Consider the following 19,835-nt stretch of genomic DNA (forward strand, 5'->3'; position numbering starts at 1 on the left):
CCACGGAGCGGCTGGGCCCGTGAGCCATGGCCGCTGAGCCTGCGCGTCCGGAGCCTGTGCTCCGCAACGGGAGAGGCCACAACAGTGAGAGGCCCACATACCGCAAAAAAAAAAAAAAAAAAATATATATATATATATATATATATAAAAATCTAAGTGTTAAAAATTTTAGAGAGATGATCAAGTAAATTACGAAACACCTGTATAACAGAATATCATGTCATCCTTTTTTAAAAAGTTTACAAATAAGCTGTTAATAACATATGTTTAACATATAATGCTGAATAAAGAAGATACTAAATGCTATGTTCTTTATGAACACAACTATTGAAAAAATGCATTGAGAAAGATTAGAAGGAAATACAATTGTTGGGTAGTGTAATTTATTGCTTTTTTCAAGTCAGTACATGAATCCATGATTTCCAGATTTTCCCATGTTAAATAAGTACCACTTTTTGTTATTTTTAAAAAAGGAAGGTCTTCCCTGGTGGCGCAGTGGTTGAGAGTCTGTCTGCTGATGCAGGGGACACGGGTTCGTGTCCCGGTCCGGGAGGATCCCACATGCCGCGGAGCGGCTGGGCCCGTGAGCCATGGCCGCTGGGCCTGCGCATCCGGAGCCTGTGCTCCGCAACGGGAGAGGCCACAACAGTGAGAGGTCCGCGTACCGCAAAAAAAAAAAAAAAAAAAAGGAAAATTGGGGGGAAGTGTAAATTCAAATAAATAATTAATAGAATTTGAGAGAGCTATAAACAGTGCTAATTATCAGGCAATATGGAAACAGAGCTTTGTGGGCAAAGGAGCATTCCTTTCTTTGACTATGTTACCAAGAGTTTAATTAGGATACTCATTTTAAATTAATCATATTATAAAATAAGTTTTGTGATTATGAAAACATTACTTATCACTATTGCTATTGCATTTTATAGATTCAATAAAACCTATTACTGAGTCTTCTCTTGATTTAGTATTCTGGACATTTTATATATATCATATAGAAAATAACACAGGGTTGTGATTTAGACAAACAGGAAAAAAAGGTTATATAGTGAAAAAGTCTTAATCCCATCTTACGTTTTCCCAGATATTGCAAGTCTCTGGGCCACAAACTTTTCTTGCATATAACCCTATGTATACTGTATTTACACACTAATAACACTTCTATACACCTTATTTCACTTAATGTACCTTAGAAACATTTACGAATCAGTATGTATACATCCACTGCATTCTCTGTACATACTTCCTATTGTATTTACATAACACAATTAGCAACCCCTTAACGATATTTAAATTATTTCTGTTTTTCTCTGTAACAAGTCTTTAGTGAACGTTCTTGTACAAATATGTTATGTATGGGAATAAGTATCTCCACAGATAAATTCTTATAAGTAGAATTGTTGATTCAAAGACTATGGTGTACATTTAAAAAATGTGATCTTGCCAAATCGCCTTCCAAAGAATTTGTATCACTTTACACTCCGGGGGAACATTTCTAATCAACACAGATTTTTTTTTTAAAGCAAACTCCGATGCTGTCAACAGCCAGGAAAATAAATTAGTGAAGCAGGCTGGGGTAAGAAAATGGCAAACTGGAGAGCATGTTCAGTCATTGCAAGAAGCAGCTTCTACTCAATTCCAGCCTACTAATAATGCCTTCTAGGAATCTCTGCCCAATGTTAAACTGTCAGATTTCTCACAAAAGCCAAAAATCTGGACTTCTGCATGAAATCTCCAGATTTTTAAAATGTTGACAACTCACGAAAAATTTAGAATTGGTGTAACAAACAAAACACATGTGTGAGTGGGACTCATCTGTTGAGCCTCCAACGTGTGACCTATGTTTAAAGCTATCATTGCCCCACCAAAGCCAACAAAGATGTCACCACAACCGGCTGTGTTTAGCATCTTGTTGTAAAACTAGGATTTCAATAGATTACATTACGTTTTTGGATGAATTAGAAGATGGGTTTTATTAACTACGTGGTCACTATCCCCACAAACTATATGAATAACTTAATCTACTCTTGCCCAGGTGTTTTCGTTAATCAGTTTCCTACAATATGCTCCCTTGCCTTCTAGTTTCATTCCTGTAAAGTGCTGTATTTCTGTTTTCTTCCTTATATGAAACTACCACATGTTTTCTTCCTTATATGAAACTACCACAGTTATTTTCCTGTTAGTGTAATCTTCTTTTACCCAAAGGAGAAGAAAATCTCTAATCATTTTTTTATATTTGCCTTCAACATATCCATCTACTTACAGAAGAAATTGTGGGAATAGAATTAAAAAGACTTGCTGCCTCTAGTTTAAATAGGATTTTTAATCCATATAAAATCTTTTTATATTAGCTAAATTCTTATTGTTTAGAAACTAAAGATAATATAAAAGAATAAACCCTAAAATTGCTAGCTCTATATAAAAAAATATTCAAATTCATGGATATAAAACCGTGAGATTTTTAATGTTTTATTATCTCCTCTCCATAAATACCTGCAAAAGAACCAATCTGACAAAGCCAATGTATGATTATAAACAGAAATAAATGTTTGTAAATACTAAAATTATAAGCAATGTAATATTAAATAAATCAGTTACCTAGCTGAAGTTAGAAGGCAATAACCTCTTGTACAATTAAATTTCAAAAACCAACATTTTAAAAATTATTAGCTTCATTTGTTGTAAATAATGCATCTGAATCCTAATTTTAGGGCTAATAGTAATTTTAAAAGATTTCTGTTTTTAATGTAATCTGTTGAGAGATGTTTTCTTAATATTAAAAAAAAACCCACAATAACAAAAGAAGACCAAAAAACATGTATTAAAGAAGTTTTATGACTTAGCAAAGCTTTCAACATATATGCCTAAATACATGTATATACAATACATATTTGCCTATATTGACATATATACATTGTCTACATTTGTCAGTGACAAACACAGTGGCTGCTCATATGAGAAAATATGCATATAAGAGTCATTTTACCAATAATGATGCCACTGGATAATCTATTTTTAGTTTCCAAAGGCAAGGTCCTAAACATTACAAATTCCCCTGTTAGTATTTTTAAATGTCTGAGTGTTCCTACTTCCCCTAAAAGGTATGCTGTAACTACTCAACTGTGTCTTTTCCAAGACACCCTAGAGGCTTCCCTGGTGGTGCAGTGGTTGAGAGTCCGCCTGCTGATGCAGGGGACATGGGTTCGTGCCCCAGTCCAGGAAGATCCCACATGCCGCGGAGCAGCTGGGCCCGTGAGCCATAGCCCTGGGCCTGCGCGTCTGGAGCCTGTGCTCCGCAGCGGGAGAGGCCTCGGCAATGAGAGGCCACGGCAGTGAGAGGCCCGTGCACCGCCAAAAAAAAAAAAAAAAAAGACACCCTAAAATTAAACCCACTGCTTTGTATTACATATACATCACTTGAACTCAACATTCTAATAATAAAAAGAAAGTTTACGGAAAAATTAAATTAAATTACAAACTTAAACTGTAATCTGCACATCAGATTACGTTTTCAAATGTATCATTAGAGCTCACAGATAAAACAACAGTAACAAAAAGAAACCCAGTAAAATATCGTATTTTAATTTTATCTAAAATATAAATTAAAATAAGGCATAAGAAAAACTTTGAGACAATATATGTATGTGAAAAACTGACCACTGAAAGATGCAAATAATTCATACAATATAGCATAAGCTTTAATATATAAATTAGATGTCACTGCATCAGCTGTTTATTAGTCACATCAGTCTAAACTTTACATATTAAAATACTGAAAGGCTAGAAAACATCACTGCAATATAGATTCAATATGGGAAAATACATATTTGTGGCTTTATACACAATGTAAATTAATCCATTCTATACAACAGTTTTCCAAAATATAAACGGCACTTTACATGCAATAGGACATACCAAGCTGGATGTCCTAATTAATTTACTATATAGAAAAATAAAGGAGACAACACCTTTTTAACAGAACAGTTACATAGCAGACATGGAATGTAGAATAAGATTCTGCCCTAACACACTCTTGGATAATATTAAAGAAATATGAAAAAGGAGTTTCTACTATTTTCAATTAGCATTTTTTAAATGAAGACTACTGTGATTTATATGTTCTAATTGTATCACAAACTGAGAAAACATAAAAGGGAAAAGAGATGGGGAAGAAAGAAAACCTGATCCTTTATGAATTTTAAATATCAGCCCTGCCTGTGGGCTGCATTTAGGCTGCTTTTCTGTTGACGGTTTCCTAAATTACTTCTGCGACTCTGCACTGCACATCAGCAGTCAGATGAATTTTCCAGACTTCATTATGCCATTGTGTAACCATAGCTGCCACAATGTAGTGCCACAAGAAGCCTGTCCTTGAGTATTTCTTTACTTGGGTATTCAGGTAACTTGAGCATGTTGATGCTTTAAAAGAAAAACATACCACTATTAACTAAGAAATCTCTGAAATTTTTTATTGTTTTGTCTAGCAGTGAAAACACTACTCAAAATTAACGTAAAACCACCCTCTTAAATTTGCAATCAAATTGGAAAACCCTGAAGTAGTATTTACAAAGGAAAAAAAAAACAAAACCCTGCTGCATTGCAGTTTCCTTTAGCATGCAAATGTAGTAGAAGAAAATAAGTTCCCTTCAGCCTAAAATAAATAAGCAATAGGGCAATTTAGTTTGAAATGATGGTGTAACTCAGTGATACTTATGACAGTGTAACTTTAGTGATACTTGAACTACACATATTCAATTAGAGTACAGGTAGGTAGTTTCCTCAAACATTTTCCCTACCAAAAAAGGGGAAGGCAAGAAACTATGTAGCTACTTATTTATCAGTGATTACAAAATGTTGAATAGAGATCACTGTTGAGATTTTCCTCTCAATGCAGCAATACAGTAGTTGGACCTTTGATCATTCAAAATTAATCAGAACAATTTGCAATGCATCTAAATAAACCAATTTAACATACCATGTGCTTGAAGTCGGTAGAAGATTTGGAGTATATGGCACAGCAGCAATTGTAAAGTTCTGCAATCCACTTCCACCCATGATATTAGCAAATCCACCATGTGGGACCCTGGAACTAAGAGTTCATATCTTAGTAAGTCGTAATCATGCAAGGAAAATCTTGGTAACGGGTATATTTCGAATTAGCAAAATGACTAGTATCTAGTAGATGTTCATTAAATATTTGCTGAATAAATAAATGGCTTACTTGATTAATTCAAGCAACAGAGGCTCTTACATGTTATCCAAATGATTTCCCTGTCTGTGAAAAATATCTAGAGTCAAAGCGTTTTTGTTTTGTATTGTTTTACACGGTGGGAAAACTAGAAAATTCTTTACACTTCTCTTTCCAGAGATTTACACATTGGTTGTATTCTTTTCAAATGTCCCCTAACATAGTGAGACCACAGGAAGGTGAACAAACTCAGAAGTCTCACAGTTCCTAATTTCCAAACTTAAACTACAAAACTGCAGTCATCAAAACTGTGGCACTGGCATAAAGACAGATACATAGACCAATGGAATAGAGAACCTCAAAATAAACCCTTAAATATATGGCCAAATGGTTTTTGACAAGAGTGCTAAGAATCTCCAATGGAAAAAGGACAGTCTTTTCAACAAACTGTGTTGAGAAAACTGGATATCCACTACAAAAAAATGAAGCTGGACCCTCACCTAATGCCATATACAAAAAGTTAACTCAAAATGAATCAAAGGCCTAAATGAAGAGCTAAAACTATAAAATTCTTAGAAGAAAATACAGGGGAAAAACTTCATGACACTGGATTTGGTAATGATTTCTTGGATATGACACCAAAGGGATAGGCAACAAAAGAAAAATGAATTAGACATCATCAAAATTAAAAACTTGTGTGCCAAAGGACACCATGAACTGAGTGAAAATGTGAGCCACAGGAGAAAATATTTTGAAATCATAAATATGACAAGGAATTAATATCAAGAAAATATATAGATCTCCTACAACTTAACAACAACAAAAAATAGGGACAATTTTTAAAATTTAAAAAATAGGGACAGGACTCAAATAGACATTTCTCCAAAGAAGATACACAGATGGCTTATAAGCATTCGAAAAGATGCTCAATCAACATCACTTGTCATTAGGGAAATGCAAATCAAAAGCTCATTGAGATAACCACCTCATAGGCATTAAGATAACTATTAAAAAAAAAAGATCACTAGAAAATAACAAGTATTGGAAAGGACATGCAGAAATTGAAACCCTTATGCAATTGCTGGTGGAAATGTAAAATTGTGCAGCCACTGTGGAAAACATTATCACAGTTTCTCAAAAAACTAACCATAGAATTACAGTAAATATCCAAAAGAATAGAAAGTAGAGACTCAAACAGATATTTGTACATCCATGTTCATAGCAGCATTACTCACAATAGCCAAATAGTGGACTCAACCCAAATAACTGTCCATGGATGAAAGAATAAGAAAACTGTGGTAAACACATACAATGGAATACTATTCAGCCTTTAAAAGGACATATGCTACAATATGGATGAATCTCGAGGACATTATGCTAGGTGAAATAAGCCAGTCACAAAAAGGCAAATAATGTATGATTCCACTTACATAAGGGACCTAAAGTAATCAAATTCATAGAGGGACTTCCCTGGTGGCACAGTGGTTAAGAATCCACCTGCCAATGCAGGGGACCTGGGTTCGAGCCCTGGTCTGGGAGGATCCCACATGCCGCGGAGCAACTAAGCCCGTGAGCCACAACTACTGAGACTACTGAGCCTGTGTTCTAGAGCCCACGAGCCACAACTACTGGGCCCATGTGCCACAACTACTGAAGCCCGTGAGCCTAAGACCCGTGTGCCTAGAGCGCGTGCTCCACAGCAAGAGAAGCCACCACAATGAGAAGCACGTGCACCACAACGAAGAGTAGCCCCCGCTCAATGCCAACTAGAGAAAGCCCATGAGCAGCAACGAAGACCCAACACAGCCAAAAATAAATAAATAAATCTATTTAAAAAATTATAAAATTCATAGAGACAGAAAGTAGAACGGTGGTTGCCAGAGGCTGGGGGTAGGGGAAATGGAAAGTTAGTGTTTAATAGGTACAATTTCAACTGAGAAAGATAAAAAGCTCAGGAGATGAATGGTGGTGATGGCTGCACAAATATGTGATGTACACAGAACTGTATACTTAAAAATGATTAAAGTGTTTAATATTAAGTATGTTTTACCACACACACTAAAAAAACCTGTCGAATAATGCACCAGGATTTTCTGTCTGAAATCACAGATGATATGTTTACATTCACAGGCGAAAAAAAAAAATCCAATATAAACAGATCTCTTCCCAGCATTTTTCTTTTCTAGCTGGGAAGTAGTTTGGTTGCTATTAAACACTTTATTGATGAAATGCCTAAGCTTACTTTAGAAATCCAAGTGAACGTTAAAAGGATGCCTGCATCAAAAAAAAAAAAAAAAAGGATGCCTGCATCTTGCTAACAAAACACTAACACATGAGCAATTCCTACTTAGGGAAAGAGAATATCTAAAGACCTGAATATGTCTATAAACTGAAACATTACTTTCTGCATATTTCCCTTTGCCTAAAAAATTAACAAAGGTGACCAAAAATGAAAAGGAATAAAAGGCAAGCTGTTTTCAATTTCCTACAGAGGCAAACTTTAAAAACAAGTATTCCACTTCACCAGGACAAGGTGAGAAGAGAGCCTTGACACTGATTCTTACACAAATTATATCACAGTATTTCAATAACAGAATGATCAATCTAATGTCTTTCATATAAATAAATTTTGAAAAATAAGCTTAAAAAAATCAGATGATCCCCCAATTTTCATATCTAAATTGAAATTATTCTGTAAACTGATATTCACAAACAATCTCTGAAACCTTACTCCTCTTCCTCTAAACTACAATGACTGGGGCCCACACTTGAATAACCAGTGGATCTTAGCTAAGATAATGGCTCATCAAGCTTAAGCATGTATGAGAAAAATAAATGGTCTTTGGTTGAGTATTATGACACCTGACATATACAATGTAAAATTACAGTTAATAAAAATGAAATATTTCTATTTTATACACAAATCATCAAGTCTGACTTTCATTATTCTTAAGAGATAATGAAACAAGAGTAAGACATTTAAGACAGCCTTGTAGATAAAATATTGTCACCACCATAAAAATATTTTAAAGTTACTGTTGATACAGATTCTTGCTTCTACAACTGGAACACATTTGACTCTTTAGTAAGATTCTTTTAAATTATACTATGGACACAGAGAAAGACATTTTACAATCTAAATATAAATGATAGAATTTTCCAAAAAGTGGAAAAAAAAAACCACACACACACACTCTAGGTCTAGAATGGCAAATGCAATACCTATTGATAACTGGGTCTAGTGTAAAAGGAAAGTTAAGGTTTAAAAGAACTTAAGGGCTTCCCTGGTGGCGCAGTGGTTGAGAGTCTGCCTGCCGATGCAGGGGACACGGGTTCGTGCCCCGGTCCGGGAGGATCCGCGGCTGGGCCCGTGAGCCATGGCCGCTGGGCCTGCGCATCCGGAGCCTGTGCTCCGCAACGGGAGAGGCCACAGCGGTGAGAGGCCCGCCTACCACAAAAAAAAAAAAACAACAATAAAAGAACTTAAGACTTAGTTTGAATTCAAAACAAGGACTCCATGTAGACTAAGTGCTGAAAAGTGGATTCTTCAACCTGAAGGTAAAGCTTAGCTCCATGTAGTTTCCCCTCAGCTTCCTTGGCTTCTACTTTTTTTTTTTTTTAACCTCTTTATAATTGCTTTACAATTGTGTGTTACTTTCTGCTTTATAACAAAGTGAATCAGCTATACATACATATATATCCCCATATCTCCTCCCTCTTGGCTTCTACTCCTTACCCACATTCTTCATCTCAGTTTAAATGGATTCGCAGCTACACTTCTCGACCAATTAAATAGTAAACAGTACAGATCTTTTCAGCACTGCTAACTATGAGTGTACTATTGACACGGGAGACGTACAGTGTATTACTAATCAAAGTGTTTTTTATTCTACAAGAGCAGCAATCTAACAGACATTTTTAGTACTAAAGAACTTGAATAATTGTTTCCTACATCTTAAAGACTCATACCAACTGAATCATGAAGGAAAATATAATAATTTATTAAATGGTGTTTAAATATAAACTGCTTAGAAAAATAATAAAAGAGCCCTGCCTTATAACATAAACCAAAATAAAGTCCAGATGGCTTAAAAATTGGTATGTAAAAACAGAAACTACAAAAAAGTTACAGAAAAAAAGGTAGATAAACATATATATACAAAATCTTGGGTGTACGGAAGAATTTATTTTAAAAACATAAGGAAAGTACTGATAATAAACTTGCAACCTAATTTAGCACTTTCATTATATAATTTTTATAAATTAAATTTATAATCTAAATTACAGGGAAATCTGTATGTTTAACTTAATATAATTAAAAGGCAAATGATAAACTGGGAAAGATATTTGCCGAGTTAATGTCCCTATATATAAAGAACATTTAAAACCAAATTTTTGAAAATGATGGTAGAATAATGTGCAAAAAATAAAGGAAATCCACACCACACCATACATATATGAAACTATGAAAATAAAAATGATTACATCCTGTATTGATAGAATAAAAGAAATAGGCTGAGGTGAATACTGATATTTTTCTGAAGGTTAAATGAACAATGTCTCAAGGTTATAAAAATTTATATACTTTTGTATCTAAAAATTTCCCTTCTAAGAATTTATCCTATATTTTTATCCTATATATCCTATATATCACATTTATCCTATATTTATAAATAATCAAACTGGGCTGCAAGTGTATAAAGCACAAGATTTCCTTATTCAGCATTATTCATAAACAGGAAAATGTAGCAATAAAGGACTATATCAATTAAGGGAGGTCCATAGACTGAAGAATAGACAGCCATTTAAAAAACTAGATCTATAAATGAAACAATGTTTAATGATATATTGCTAAATTCAAAAGTTATAAAATAGGAACAATGTTTTTCAAAAATAAAAATTTATATATGTGAGAAAAATTCTAGAAAAATAACCAAAATGTTAAGTGATTATATTCAGAGACTGATATTAAAGGTGATTTTTTAAAAATTTGAATTGTCAGGCTTCCCTGGTGGCGCAGTGGTTGGGAGTCCACCTGCCGATGCAGGGGACATGGGTTCATGCCCCCTGCATCGGCAGGCGGACTTTCAACCACTGTGCCACCAGGGTAGCCCTTAACGCTTTTTATTAAATTACCCAAATCTCTAGGTATTTCTGGCACTAAGTAGCCAAAAAAAAAAAAAAAAAACTGACAAGATTTTCTTTCATAACTTTAGTCTATAATCTGTGAATAATTCATGTTTTATTCTTTGAAATTAGGTACATAGTATATATTATATATTGTATAGGTATATAGTGTATATTTTTCTAATTATATACCTAAAAAACTAAGAAAATACAGCAAAATATTAATAGTGTTATCTCTAAATAGTAATTAATTAATGGGATTTTCATTTTCTTGTATCTATAGTCTCCATTTTCAAAATTTTCTATAATGGTTATGAACTACTTTAAAGATAAAACAGTTGACTTTAAATTACATATATATAAGACAGATATATATTCACACTATGTTTTTAAAACAGGTAGGAAAAAGATACATCAAATTATTTACAGTGCTTATTGCTGGCAGGTGATAGTTTTTCTATTTCTTCTAACTTTCTGTGTTCCAACTTTCTTAGAAGAACCATGTACATTTATAATGGAATGACTAAACTATATTTTCATAAATAGAAGGACACAGATGAAATTCTAACTTATCAAGAATGAAAATCAGGAATTCCCTGGTGGCGAGGTGGTTAAGAATCCACCTGCCAATGCAGGGTACACGGGTTCGAGTCCTGGTCTGGGAAGATCCCACATGCCTCGGAGCAACTAGGCCCGTGCGCCACATCTACTTAGCCTGCGCTCTAGAGCCCGCGAGCCACAACTACTGAGCCCACATGCCTAGAGCCTGTGGTCCGCGATAAGAGAAGCCACCGCAATGAGAAGCCCGTGCACCACAACAAAGAGTAGCCCCCGCTCACCGCAACTAGAGAAAGCCCATGCGCAGCAATGAAGACCCAATGCAGCCAAAAATGAATAAATAAAAAATAAATTAATTTTTTTTAAAAAGAATGAAAATCAGACCTTTTCTTTTACATCTTTCAGAACTGTAAGTTAGAAGAGGTTTAAATCATCTAGTTTTCTAATATCTATGATATTTAATTGGTTCCAAAAGTAGACTTTCCGAAGTGTGGTATCACAAATTATTTTTCAGGCCACAAATCTTAAGACTTTAAAGTTTGATAAGAATTGGAGAAAAACTGCTGTGTATGGGTATTATTATATTGTGTAATTGTGTAATATTATGTGTAATATTATGTGTAATATTATATTGGGTAATTATTATATTATTATATTATTATACTGTGTGCACGTGTGTGTGTGTGTTGTCCCAGCAACAAATGTTGGCTACTATCATTGACTTACCTGCAGAATGAAAAGACTACCAGGTTATAAAATATAATATACATGCTGATAGTCCTGATTGGAACAGTTTATCTTTTATACCTTAAATAAACATTTATTGAGCACTACTATATGTTTTAACTTTAATGCCTAAATAAACCTTTGTTTAATATCTAAAAAAATGGAAAAGGAGGTAAGAAATTGACAATTCAGAGTAATAATTCATTTTGAGTTGTCTATGTCTAAGCCATTAGAAATGGAATCTATTAAATTCTTTCCACATTATCATAAAAACACTTCTTACCTGCCAGTAACAAACTGCAACAGAAGAACTCTCTCCTCTGGAGTAATATCTTCCACAACTTCCCAGAACCACTTAAAAACAACAATAAAAAACTTAGCTCATATTTCAGAGCAACTGCAGGCTTCTTAGTACCAGAGAAATATGCAATATTCATAAAGCATATTTTATTCCATGAAACTCATTTATCAAAAAAGATTTCATACAAAGCGCTCATATGCAATTCCCATGAGAAGATTTAGGGGAAAACTTTACTTTGTTAATTAATGTAGGTTTTCATCCAATAGTGCTGAAAAGCTTACAAGATTAAATAGCAAAACTTAACTTCATTCTAAGCTCTGGAGAGACTTTACCTGAATAACTGGATCTTCTCTTTCATAGCCACTTGTGTATTCAGTATTTTTTATCCAATCACTCACATCAATTTCTGGCATGCCAGAAAGCAGTAGCTCCTTTGGGGAAGAAGCAAAATATTTCATTAGTCTTCTCTGGGGAAAAAAAGTGATTACATTTAAATAGTAAATTTGCCTTAATTAGAAACTTTTACATTTAATCCCATGTAAAACTGATTTATTTTTGTAACAGTGTCTGCAAGTCATCAATAACAAGTACTACCTGAGAGAGAACCCTTGATACTAATAATCTCAAATATTGTGAGATGTGGAGATGTCTCTACACTGATACAATTTAATTAAAACATGAGATAGGGCTTCCTTGGTGGCGCAGTGGTTGAGAGTCCACCTGCCGATGCAGGGGACATGGGTTCGTGCCCCGGTCCGGGAGAATCCCACATGCCGCGGAGTGGCTGGGCCCGTGAGCCATGGCCACTGGGCCTGTGCGTCCGGAGCCTGTGCTCCGCAGCGGGAGAGGCCACAGCAGTGAGAGGCCCGCGTACCACAAAAAAAAAAAAAAAAAAAAACCATGAGATAACAGTTTACCTTTATATAGAAACACACATGCCACAACAGTTTATATGTGCAATAATTTTGTGAACATTATTATCTTTGATTTATATATATTTTATGAATTTGTTAAATTCTATAAAAATACTATACTCTCAGTATGAAAGTGAAAACAAAGACCTAAATAAATCTGGGTTAAGCAAAGGAAAAGATCAAGAAACCCTAATCACTAGGAAAAAAAGGAGTTATTATAATAAAAATAGTTATTATTTCTAAAAAACCAAAACACATTTAGGCCTTTGAAGAACTCTATTCCGGAATAATTCCAATCCAACTTTCAAGTCAAATTTCTCCAAGGTGAAAAAAAAATGCAATTTTCCTACTAATGACTTTTGGTATCCTTCTTTTTTCCAGGAAGATCATCAAACAAACAAAATATCAATCCAATAACTAAGAATGAATTAATAATGGCAAAAGTATTTACCATCATGATCCCCAAGAGAAAAGAGAACATGAAAAAGGCTTATCCAAATCTCTGAATCAGCCCGTATTACACAGGTGGATGTGTTTACACAGTAAAGTGAGGTAATAACTAGCCTAAGCTTAACACCGACAAGCCAGAATAGCAGAGTTTGTTATTGCAGAGATAGATACCATGTGGTTCAAAATCACTTCTCCTACAGCAATTCCTCATAATATATACCTGCCTAGTATAGAGTATGCTCCTAGTATAGAGTATGAAGGCCAATGTAAGGTGGTGTCTCAGAACTCTTGGGTGTTTCTGGGATCTATTTAAGGAGTCTGCAAGGTTCTCCCTTTTCCAACGTATCTGAGGCTGGATTTTCTCCATTTAGTTCAACCAAGCAACATATCACAACAGATTATAAGCAGAAGCAGATATGAGAACCCAGTTTCTCCTATTAAGCCAGATATTAAAGACACTTGCAAAGATATAAAACAATGCCACTTCTCCCACTATTTTTGTTTTATTCTGGAAAATGCAGTTTTAATTTCTTAAATGTTTTATTTATGTTAATATGTAATGAATTGTTATTTTTATGTGAATTAATAAAAAATTTTACATTTCTGTTTGAATTTCAAATACAGTTAAGTATCAATTACTATAAACCACATAAACAAACTCTTTTCTTTTAAGGGGTCCTAAGACCAAAAAGTTTGAGAACTGCCTGTCTAGGGTGTGTTTTAGTCCTCCTTGCCATAGTATTATAAAATACTTTAACTAGACGAAAGCATTCTGGTAGGGTGCATTTTATCACCCCCAAATACATTTTCCATCTTCCTTTGCACATTCTATGCCCCAAGAGGCACAGACTGGCTCTCTTGCCTGTTGGTTTCAGGTTGGGCTCCATCACTGGGCAACAGGCAGGCGTCTGCAGGTAAGGGCATTTTCTGCTCCCTCCCTGCTTCAGTACATCTTTGCAGTAGCTATGTCTCCTCAACTAGAGCTGCCACCTGGTGGCCCCCGGTGGTTCAGGCTCTCACCGGGCTCCTCACAGTACTTCCTCCACTTGTCTTCAATTCTAGGGGTGATAAGGCTTTTCCACTGTTGCTATTCTCTGGATGCCTCAACCATACCTTGTTTCTTCTTAACCTGCCCATGCCTCTTTAAGTTCCTCCATTAAAGTTTCTTTATCTGAACCATCTGGGGAAATTCTGCTCCCTGGCAGTACCCTGACACAGATCTGCCAAAAGGAGTATGGATGATTGTTACATGTTTCTTGTACCCATGAGTTTAATCCTCTTCCCTTCTAGGCTGAAGATAAGCTTTTAATAATATTAAGTATGCTTTCATTGTTAATAATTGTGAATAAAAATGAGTGAGAGGATATTCTCTCAAGAAATTTGAAGCATTTCATGAACATCATATGTTATGACTTTGTGAAGAGGACAAAAGATCTTTATTATCCCATTTAACACCTGGGCAAAAAAAGTTATTAAACTGACTGAAAACAGACGAAATGGGAAGTCCACAATACAAAGCACATATGCATATAACAAAAAGATTTTAAATCCCAATCAATAATTTATTATTTTTTTAATATATATATTTTAAAGTTATATACTTTATTTTTGGCTGTGTTGGGTCTTTGTTGCTACGTGTGAGCTTTTCTCTAGTTGCGGCGAGTGGGGGCTATTCTTCATTGCAGTGCGCGGGCTTCTCATTGCGGTGGCTTCTCTTGTCGCGGAACACGGGCTCCGGGCGCGCGGGCTTCAGTAGTTGTGGCTCGCGGGCTTAGCTGCTCCGCAGCATGTGGGATTTTCCCAGACTAGGGCTCGAACCCGTGTCCCCTGTATTGGCAGGCAGACTTTTAACTACTGTGCCACCAGGGAAGCCCCTATTTACTTTAAGATTTTTTTGATGTGGACCATTTTTAAAGTCTTTGTTCAATCTGTTACAATACTGCTTCTGTTTATGTTTTGGTTTTTTGGCCCTGAGGCATGTGGGATCTTAGCTGCACCCCCTGCATTGGAAAGCAAAATCTTAACCACTGGACCACCAGGAGAGTGACAAAATAACTGAATTGGTCTGTTGGAATTAATTAGGTACAACATATATAACCCATAAACTAATAGTCAGGAACTGAGTCATGCAGGTGTTCACAGCTCTTAGCTTACCTAGAGTTTACATGACTCAGTGTTTTAATATCCTGGTACCACCATGGATAAACTCATATGCAGCACAGTATGGCAGGACAGTCCCTCAGACATTTGAGGAACCCCTCAACTGTAATAATGTTATAGATACAGTAATCACAAAATGTTGTCACCATTTTTGAACCTGATAATCACCTCTTGACTTGAGACTGCGTTCTGTCCACAAATGGATGAATACACATCCAGTTAAGGACACTGATGCTACTGGATACCTTCTTTTCACTAAAACTCTAGAATCTAACCAGTATCCTTTAACTCTGATTAACATCTAGCTTAGATGTTTGCACAAACTTATTTAAAAAGTTTTCTATCCCAGTGTAGCAGAGCCCTTTCCTACGAAAGACACAAAGTCACACCAAAGGTTCTAAAACCAAGTCCTACTTATATAGTTCACGCCACTGAGAGGCAATACTGATGAAGAGAGACTGGGCTGTGGTCAGAGACCATGGGTTCACAGTCTGGCTGTAACACATACTCTGTGAACATGAGCAAGTCCCATACCTTCTTTGGCCTAGTTTTCCTCATCTGTAAAATGGGAATAAGAAGTTACCTCAGGGGTCTGATGTGAAGGTTTTAAAAGTTAATACACATGAAGTACCTGGCAAATACTAAGTGTTTAATAATAATAATTATCATCACTGCATAAGTAAGCATCATGCCAACAACACTGCTCTTCCAAAACAATCCCACCATCTGAATCAGCTCAACTTAGTAAAGCCAGAGTAGAAGACAGACTAGGAATCCTGACCTAACTTCTAATGTAAGAACCACAATTAAAAACTTACCAGTAGCAAACTTAAATGTAAAAGACAAAGGAATAAAGTTTTCAGAAGAAAATACAGGAAAACACTTTCATGACCTTGGAATAAGAAACAGTTTCTTAAACAGGACACAAAAAGCTCCATTCATTTAAAAAAAAAAGGGGAAGAGAAAAAACAAGTGATAAACTGAACTGCGTTAAAACTAAAAACTTTTATTAGTTAAAAGACACCAGAGTAGAAGATCTTCATAATACATATATCTAACAAAGACTCCTATAAAGAATATATAAAGATTCCTACAAATCAGTGTTTAAAAAAACACAAAAAACAGAAAACACAACAGAAAAATGGACAAATTACTTGAACACTTCAAAAACAGAGTACACAAATGGCCAATAAAAACACACTCAATACCAGGGAAATACAAATTAAAATCACCAGGAAATACCACTACTATTCCACCTGAATGGTAAAAATAAGAAAGAAAAATATCAAATGCTGTTTAGGATGCAGAATACCCAGAACTCTCATAACCTGTTGGTGGGAGTGTAAACTGACATACTACTCTGGAAAACTACTTGCTAGTATCTACCCTAATGGAATAAATGCACCCCCTAAATCCCAGCAATTCCACTCCAAGATATATAATCTACACAATAGCCTGAAACTGAAAACTACCCACCAAATGTCCATCAAGAGTAGAAAAGACCAAAAAAAAAAGTATATTAACACAATGAAGTACTACAGAGCAATGAAAATGAACACATTACAACTGCTTGCAATAATACACATGATTCTCACAAACAAAAAGCTGTGCTAAAGAAGTCAGATATATTCTAGGTGATTATTCCATTTACATTAAGTTCGAAAACAGGTAACCTAGTCTATATTATTAGAAGCCAGGAGAGTGGATACCCATGAGGGGTCAGAGTGACTGGAAGAGGACATGAGAGGGATCTGGGGTGTTAGGATTTCTCAGTTTCTTGATCTGGGTGCTGTTTCATGGGTGTATACAGTTTGTGAAAATTCATCAAGCTATACATTTATGATGCATGTACTTTTCTCATGTATATTGTAGTTCAATAAAAAGTTTCATTAAACTCAGTATCAGTAAATTATGAGGCAAAGTTTTTCTCAGTTATTTGTGTTGTTGCTATTTGTTTTTTATACATAGGTCCAGAAAATAATGTAATTTTCTGCTTAACAATTCATAAGTACGCCTCCATTTTTAAATACTAAAAATAGTAACTTTTATGGTTATACAAAAACTAGACAAGTCTATGCTAAATAAAACCATTCATCTTAACCGTAAAAACACAACAAAAAAACCTCAAAACTAACATTTAGTGAAACTAAGTCACCATGGACTTCAACATTATTTAGCAAATTTTGTCCACTACTATACTAAGACATACTATGAGTGATAAATTGAAAATATTGGTATATGTAAAATTAACCGGTACACACCAATGTACTTATTCATATATTAAAATGAAAGGCATAGGGTGAAACTAATTTTATGAGACAGAATAAAAGCCAAAGGACACTTTTCCACTGATCTAAAATTTATTATTCCAAATTATAAAATTTTTTTATTCCAAATCTAAAATTTATTATTCCAAACTAAGAAAGCAGCTGTACTCTATTTAAAATATTGTGTGGTTTTATTAAGGAGTTAGACAACTCAAAGAGCTTACAAATAATTTATTACCAAAAATAAAAGAGAAAAAAGGAAATGGGGGAAAATGCAGACATAATTCATATAAAATCAGAAATCCTGTTAGATCACAGTAAAGGGCAAGCAAATTAAAGAAGCAAAACAAAACATTCATTAAAGACTAGGGGCCAGCAAAGACAGTGGACTCCATACATGGTTAAAATGGAAAATTATAAAATTATATACATGATGAAACAAGAAGCTGGAGAAGATAACAGAAATACAAGAAAATCCCTCAGTCAATTTTTATTTTTGGAAAAAATAAAAGGTACAAGAAGTTACTATCAGTATCCTTTACCTCATACAGCCAAACAAAAAATTTAGAAATAATGTGAATATTGCTTTTGGGAAGATTGGCCTTCAACATCTCCCATGTAGAACACTTTGGAAATACATTACATTTTTCTTTATCACCAGCTCACTCCATTCCACATTAAGAAATTGCTAATCTGGTTATTAACCTTAAGAGAAGCACAATCACAAATCTTATACCTCCCTAAAAATCAACATTAAACCATAATGTCTTCTACATTATTCCATTCATCATTGTGCTCCAAAATTATTTCTAAACTACATCAATTGGAGTTTTGTGTTGTGTTGCATAACAACAAAAGAACTGATGTTTGGGACTTCCCTGGTAGTGCAATGGTTAAGAATCCGCCTGCCAATTCAGGGGACACGGGTTCAAGCCCTGGTCCAGGAAGGTCCCACATGCCGCGGAGCAATTAAGCCCATGTGCCACAACTACTGAAGCCTGCGCGCCTAGAGTCCACACTCTGTAACAAGAGAAGCCACCACAATAAGAAGCCCGAGCACCACAACAAAGAGTAGCCCCCACTCGCCGCAACTAGAGAAAGCCCGCACGCAAAAACGGAGACCCAACACAGCCAAAAATAAATAATAATTTTAAAAAAAGAAGTGATGTTTTTCCTTACCAATTCATATTCATCAAAAAGTTGTATGAGGGAAGGTGGAATGAACATATGAAAGCCCTGTAAAAAAGCATTAATCTGAGGCTGAATGGCTCTTGTCATTCGAAGTTCAGTGACAAGCTGGACATACTCCGCCTATTAGAAAAAAAAAAGTTTCTGTGATGATTTCTTTTTAATTTCACGTACTTAAGACACTATTGATATAATCATTTCTCATTTAAGAGGTAAAGGTTTAGAATTAATTTGGCAGAAATATTCATACACCTCAGCAAACCAGTAATCTACCATTCACTAACCTGTTTAGGCCAAAATCCTAAGAATCAATCACCCAGGTTTCTCTCACACCCTCTATCAGCAAGTGCTATCAGATCTACCTGAAAAAACATTCTCAATCAGACCTTGTCTCACGACCTCCACTTTTAGCACCTTGGTCCAAGCCGTCATCATCTCTCACCCGGATTACTGCAACATCTGGTATCACTGCTGCCTCTGTTTGCCTCTGTTACTGCTTCTTCACCACACCAGAGTGACTTTTTAAAATTACGTATAGATTTTTTATATATAACTCAGATCACATACCCTCCTTCTCAAAACCCTACAATGACTTCCTATGCCACTTGGATTGAAGTCCAAACTCCTTTCCTAGTCCATAAGGCCCTAAATGACCCAGCCTCTGCCTTGCTCTCATCTCATTTCCTTCCACTTTCCCCTTTGCTCCCTCACTCTATCCCCCAAACACAAGCTTGCTCAGGCCTCCTTGTCTGTATACTTCCTGGTTTCTCTGACTGAAATCTCTTACTAGACTGTAATCTCTCTGTAAGCAGGGGCTCTGTTTTGTTTACCAGTATATATCCTCAGCTCTTAAAAAAGAGGCTGTCACTTTGTAAGTGTTCAACAAATAATGTGATGAATGCATACATTCTACAAATTCATTTAAAACACATTTAGAACCTGATAAAAAGACTCATTGA

The 19,835-nt window shown here is 35.3% G+C and overlaps 1 protein-coding gene across 9 annotated transcripts in view; it reads right to left on the reverse strand.

Moving 5' to 3' along the window:
• Nucleotides 1-2,789: 2,789 nt before the first annotated feature.
• Nucleotides 2,790-19,835, reverse strand: part of HACE1 (HECT domain and ankyrin repeat containing E3 ubiquitin protein ligase 1) — a 95,077-nt gene continuing 78,031 nt past the window's right edge. For 5 of the 9 annotated variants that reach the window (XM_079939640.1, XM_079939635.1, XM_079939639.1 and 2 more), the window contains 5 exons: nucleotides 18,868-18,999; nucleotides 12,230-12,364; nucleotides 11,880-11,950; nucleotides 4,973-5,086; nucleotides 2,790-4,416 (listed from right to left, as the gene is read on the reverse strand). In XM_079939640.1, coding sequence (XP_079795766.1) covers nucleotides 4,314-4,416; nucleotides 4,973-5,086; nucleotides 11,880-11,950; nucleotides 12,230-12,364; nucleotides 18,868-18,999 — 555 coding nt within the window. In that variant the 3' untranslated portion in view covers nucleotides 2,790-4,313. Of the gene's footprint in view, nucleotides 4,417-4,972; nucleotides 5,087-7,627; nucleotides 8,634-11,879; nucleotides 11,951-12,229; nucleotides 12,365-18,867; nucleotides 19,000-19,835 lie in introns of those variants that run through there. The other 4 variants (XM_079939642.1, XM_079939638.1, XM_079939641.1 and 1 more) reach the window with 3 other exon arrangements.

This window comes from Stenella coeruleoalba (assembly GCF_951394435.1).
Source record: "Stenella coeruleoalba genome assembly, chromosome: 12".
Classification (NCBI taxonomy): Eukaryota; Metazoa; Chordata; class Mammalia; order Artiodactyla; family Delphinidae; genus Stenella; species Stenella coeruleoalba.